General features: G+C 40.4%; 1 protein-coding gene across 1 annotated transcript in view; it reads right to left on the bottom strand.

The window, feature by feature from the left end:
• Window positions 1-316: 316 nt before the first annotated feature.
• Window positions 317-5,609, bottom strand: part of col9a1b (collagen, type IX, alpha 1b) — a gene marked incomplete at its 3' end in the record, with an annotated part of 13,564 nt that continues 8,271 nt past the window's right edge. Inside the window, 13 exon segments of the mRNA XM_014010377.1 lie at window positions 317-394; window positions 488-676; window positions 1,472-1,526; window positions 1,799-1,945; window positions 2,043-2,075; window positions 2,165-2,209; window positions 2,311-2,346; window positions 2,519-2,590; window positions 3,194-3,247; window positions 3,345-3,398; window positions 3,481-3,534; window positions 3,633-3,677; window positions 5,401-5,454. Coding sequence (XP_013865831.1) covers window positions 317-394; window positions 488-676; window positions 1,472-1,526; window positions 1,799-1,945; window positions 2,043-2,075; window positions 2,165-2,209; window positions 2,311-2,346; window positions 2,519-2,590; window positions 3,194-3,247; window positions 3,345-3,398; window positions 3,481-3,534; window positions 3,633-3,677; window positions 5,401-5,454 — 916 coding nt within the window.

The raw sequence follows: 5,609 nt of genomic DNA, 5'->3' as shown, positions 1-5,609 counted from the left end.
TATGTACATTGCTTAATTTACTCTACTTGTCTTAATGGAACTAGTTTGATTAAGTAACAGTTTATTTCTTAGAGAGTGTGTAAAAGTACTTTTACTTTCCCGATTTTTGTGAACCGTTTTATGACTTTTTAAATACTTTTCTCATCAGTGAAATTATTTTTTTAACCAAATTCATTTTCTGTTAAGGTATTTTTACTTTTACTTAGTGTTTTTCCCCCCAAGTACTTTGTAGACATCTGTTCAAATATGCACAAGCTTCAAAACTCATTCAGAACTGTTTCCTGGTTAGGATCTCCGTGATTAAAAATAAGTTTACCATGAAGTCCAGGAGGTCCAGGCTGACCTTTAGGTCCTCTCACAGTGGGCCCTCTGGCCCCTCTGTCTCCCAGTTCACCTGTAAACGAACATTTCACATTTTGTTCCTCGTTCGTTTAAAGCAGAGACAAGACTGTTGCAAAAATCAGCCCGMGCAGTTAAATCCTGGCACCTTTTGGTCCTTTCAGCCCCATCTGCCCCGGTGGCCCTTTGAGTCCTGGAAGGCCCCTCGCTCCAGCCTGTCCGGGGAAACCGTTGTCACCTTGGGGYCCGGGAGGCCCAGGAGGACCGGGTTTCCCAGGTAAACCGGCGGCACCGGTCTCCGGCCTTCTTAAACTGGCAGCCAGCTGGGCCAGCTGTTCTGTTAAAGCACAATAAAASACAAAGATCAGCCGACAGAACCGGAAGAAGCCGAGCTCGCAGCAGAGACGCTGCAGCAGCTCCTGAGCTCGAAGCTTTTTGACTCTGAACTTTGAGGTGAAACTGTGGCCACAACATCCCTCGAGCTGCTGCTGCTATTCAGCCTTTTTATGTAAGCTGCAGTAAATTCGGCCAAAATTAAATATTCTTCATTTCAAGCTCAAAAGATCTAATATTAATCTCCCATGACTCCTTGCTCCATCTGTTTAGCTTTTTTCCTTTTCTTTTTTTTACCTTTTTTTTACATAGAATTTGGTTTTTTGTGCCTGATAGATTTTCACGCCGTATATGCTTGACTTGCTCCTCTTTTTTTTTTAACATTTCCTTCTGGCAGACTCTCTCGCTCAGAGCAGAAAAGCGCAGGTCTGCTGGAGGTGAAATTAATTTTTCAACACTTCGGGCATAAAAAAGTCATGAGAGTAGGAGATGAGCGGTGAAGATGTAAGAGCCCGAGAATGGAGAGAGAGAGAGAGAGAGAGCAGATGTTGTGACTTCAGTGAAACATTTCCAAAGGCTCCGAGAACGTATTTTCCATCCATCACACGAACAAAGGCTGAAGCTTTATTTCGAGCATTTTTTTTTCTTCTTTCTCGATTTTTTTGTACAATTTCAGAGCAGCCGGACAGATCAATGAGACAAAGCAGAGCAGCACGAGACACACTCAGACATTACAAGCAGGAAATGAGGCACAAAGGAATCATAAATGGGGTCAAAAAGCTTCTTATTTTTCCCTCACCTTGCATGACTCGCATGCAAACTTGTCTGATGTGCTGATCGCTCGGCTCTTTACCCTGGAGGAAAGAAAATATAAAACATTTGTTTGCTGAATTCAAAAGTACTTTTGCATCATTTGTTTTAATTGACAGAAAATTTAAGTTTCCCCTTTTTCTTAKTTGCAAAAAATAAATCGGTCAAATCAGCAAAAAGACTGTTTTACTTTGAAGTTTATTTTGAAAGTACAACAAAATGGGATGTGTCCAACTCTTAATATTTACTGACATTTATCTGTCAGGCACTCGCTCGCTGAGATGTTTGCCAAACTTTTCAGTTGTTTTGGACCTACCGCAGGTCCCTGGGACCCTCTGACTCCACGCAGACCCCTGTTCCCTTGCATCCCCCGTGGTCCAGGTGTCCCGGGAGGGCCTTCGATACCCGGCTGACCTCGACTCCCCTCGGGACCCCTTTGGCCTGGGTCACCAGGCGTACCGGTCTGAACAGAAAACAATCATATTATCAGATAAAGGTTTTTAACCCGGGAAATGCTTTTAAGGGCTTGGAAAAAAAAAAAACGTGACACATCAACCCACCTCGCCTTTGGGACCAGGTTCTCCCGGCTCACCCTATGAGACCGGTGGATGAAAGTCAGAACAAAAAGTTATATTTCAGTGAGGCTGAACTAAACACAAGGATTGTTWTTGTTATTACTTACAGAATCCCCTCTGTCTCCAGGGTTTCCCTCATCACCTTGTACTCCCTAAGAAAAACATGTAAAAAATGTATGCAAATCACCCCCTTGTGTTATTTAGGTGAAGTAGTTTGTTGTAAAATAATTTTAAAAAGATAAGAACTCCCTACTTGTTCTCCTTTAGGTCCCGGTTCTCCACGTTCTCCCTACAGAGAACACAACAAAGGTTTTAAACCTTTAAACTTTAAGATTTTAGATCTCAAAGATGTTTAGATTGTCCACTAGAGGGTGCTGTGGAGCTGATGATTTATCTTTCTTTTCTTTTCTTTTTTTCATAATAGATGCGTCTTTTTCAGCAAAAATATTCTGGCATCTTACCCTCTCTCCTTTTATTCCAGGAAGACCAGGAGGACCAGGGAGACCAGGAAGACCAGGATCACCTTTTGGTCCCTTGGATTAAAAAAAAGAAAAAGAAAAAAAAAACAATGTGTGAATTATGCAGGGTTAAAATGTGCCAGGTTGAAAGCACAAATAAAAGAAGAAAARATCATCATAAAAGCTGAGTAATTGTTCTGTGTCAGAGGCCTGTGCTCACAATGTGCTTGTGTTTAGCCTTTTAAAATAAAAAAAAAATGTTAGCATTTATGCTCATTTTTCTCCGGCATGTTTTGTGCCATTCTGCCTTTGATCGCTGACCAACTGAGGAATGCCAAAGGAGACAGAGAGCTCTTTCAGCCTGCTGGAGTCTCCCCTTACTGTGAAAATAGAGCTCATGTGAGATCCGGGCTCGGCCTATTCTCTGAGACATTCCAGTGACACAACAAGGCCCAGTCCYAACCCTGGAGGTTTCTCTCCTTTTTGAATGGTTTTCATTTGCAATATCATTAATGCACGAAGGCATTTTTGTTTGTGAAATTTTATCCTTTTTTTTTATTTGCTGGGGATTTTTAAAAAGTAGGATTTTCCCAAATGAATGCTCAAACAAAAAAAATCAAGCCAATTAAAATATAAAATGAGTCTGTTGCACTCTTTAGCTCAAGTATTATAACTCACCCTCGTGCCCATTTTCCCAGCTGGACCCACCAGGCCTTGGTCTCCTATATCTCCCTGTAAAGAAGAGGAGACAATTATATAATTTAAAAAAAAAAGCTCAGTTTAATATCTTAAAAGAAAGGAACTAAAACTTTATGAAGAAAATCCTCACGGGTTCACCGATGGGTCCAACAGGTCCCGCCTCTCCCTGTTCTCCACGCTCACCCTTTAACGTGAGGATAAAATGACAGGATGACGCGAGGAGAGACAGAAACCACACAGATCCAGGTGATTCCACTCAAACTTACAGGTTTACCAGTGGAGCCCAGCTCTCCGGGGAGTCCTTGCTTACCACCGTCACCCTGAGAGGAAACCAGCAAACTGGTTTTCAGATTCTGACAGTTTCATTTGAGAAACGTTTAACACTGGAGAACATGTTTCAAARGAATGAGCACCGAACCTTAGGGCCACTGGAGCCTTTTGTTCCAGGTGAACCTGGCAAACCCTGAAAAAAGGAATCAAGCAGCAGTTAATGTTCCAAAATTAATAAAGAAAATGTTTTAAAGGATAAAGAGAAAAGTTTAGTTTTAACAAATGTTTTTTTTTTAGTTTTTGACCCTACTAGGTAAGTTCATTTTAAGTGTGATTATGTAGAAAGATCATGAACAATAATTATCTTACCTGCTGCATATGGCTCTTTGAACAACTTTTCTTTAAAGACTAAAAACTGCTTTGATGAGCTAACAGCTGGGTCAAAAGGGGCTAAGACCAAAGATTGCTGCCTGTTTAAAAATAAACTAGATTTATGCATTTTAAAAACCCTTTGGTGACCAGTTTTGAATTAGGGATTACATGTTCTTTGCAMAGAAATCTGTCATGTTGCAAGCATTAATAGCAGTAGCAGCTAGCAGTAGCATGGGTGACTTTTGTTGGAATGTAATAAAATAACTTCATAAGGTTGAACTATCAACAGTGCAATGATTTCATAAATTAGCATTCACATAAACGTATAGCATATCTTTGAGACAGAACTTGTTTATTGATGGCAACAATCCATTGAGGACTAGCCATTAGCTCATCAGTATGTCAGGGTTAAAGTGTCAAAGTGTCAAACTCAGGCCATTCAAAGAGCTATTCACAACAGGTAAGATATTGTTTTCCCACAGGATCTCTCTTCAAAACATTTGGAGCATCCCTTTAAGGCAGGGGTGTCAAATGCATTTTCACCGAGGGCCACATGAGCATCATGGTGGCCCTCAAAGGGCCAGTTATAAATAACTTTCATGTTTTTGATGTYTTTTAACATGGCCTCTTATGAACACTGAAAATAACTAAGTGTACGACTGACTAAATCTGAAATACATAATACATAAATAATATTGAAAAGTAAAACTAAGAGAGTTTTACTCACAAATAAGTTGTAGTGAGTAGCTCCCATCTTGAACTCTGACAGGGATTTCTCATGCATAATCAACATGCATTATGGGAGATGTAGTTTATGGGCAACATTGGCTTTAAAGCAGCTTATTTTAACGCGTTGTTGTTGTGCTATCCAATTAAATTACTCAGTTACTTAAAGCCAACATTTCAGGAGCAAGACAAGTATTATCTTTCATCTTTTAAATGTGTTTATTTTGTTCTGTTTAATCATAAATTCAAAGCTTATCATTGATATAAGAAACAAACTTCACACTAAGTTAAAAAAAACAACAACAGGGCCCCCCTGGTGGACCAGACAGGAGTCACCTGCGGCTCACTTTTGGCCCATGAGCCTTGAATTTGACACATGTGCTTTAAGGTATTTTTTCTTTGTGTTTGATATAAATCAGGTTTTTTTACACCAGCAGGGTCACTCATAATCGTCCTGTTGTTATGTTTGCTCACTGATTCTCATTGGTGGCTTTGATCAGACACATCACATCACAGAGCAGGCACCTCGTTTCCCCTTTTRTTAATCACCCTCTCACAGGCTGCTACCTTTCTGCTGTACAATATAATAACAGGACGGAGGTGCGTGGTTGTTTGCTCAAAACATGAAGTAAGTAGGTCACCTTTGCTGCTCATGTTAAAGCATTTTTCAGGAGGCTTATTGTTAAGGCAGCGGTGGGAGTGGAAGCGAGCGCCGCTCTATCACTGATGGTGCTTTAAACTTGGACTGGAAAGAGTTCAGTCAGTTTCAATCCGATTACAGTCAGCCATCACAGTTTGGGTTCAAAGGTCACACTCACAGGAAGCCCCTGAAGTCCAACCTCTCCGGGAACGCCTGGCCTCCCGACGCTTCCCTACAGTGGGAACAGAAAGCTGAAATAATTCGGCTTTAAAGGGATCCCTGATCAGTTGTAACATTAGATTTTATTTAATAAACATATATTTTTACTGTAAAATAAAAACTGTAAAAATACTGCAGGATGTTTAGTTTTGTACATTTTAAAAAATA

This window comes from Austrofundulus limnaeus, unplaced genomic scaffold (assembly GCF_001266775.1).
Source record: "Austrofundulus limnaeus strain Quisiro unplaced genomic scaffold, Austrofundulus_limnaeus-1.0 Scaffold0, whole genome shotgun sequence".
NCBI lineage: Eukaryota > Metazoa > Chordata > Actinopteri > Cyprinodontiformes > Rivulidae > Austrofundulus > Austrofundulus limnaeus.
Note: the sequence above shows the minus strand (reverse complement) of the source record. Positions and strands in the feature narration are given on the sequence as shown.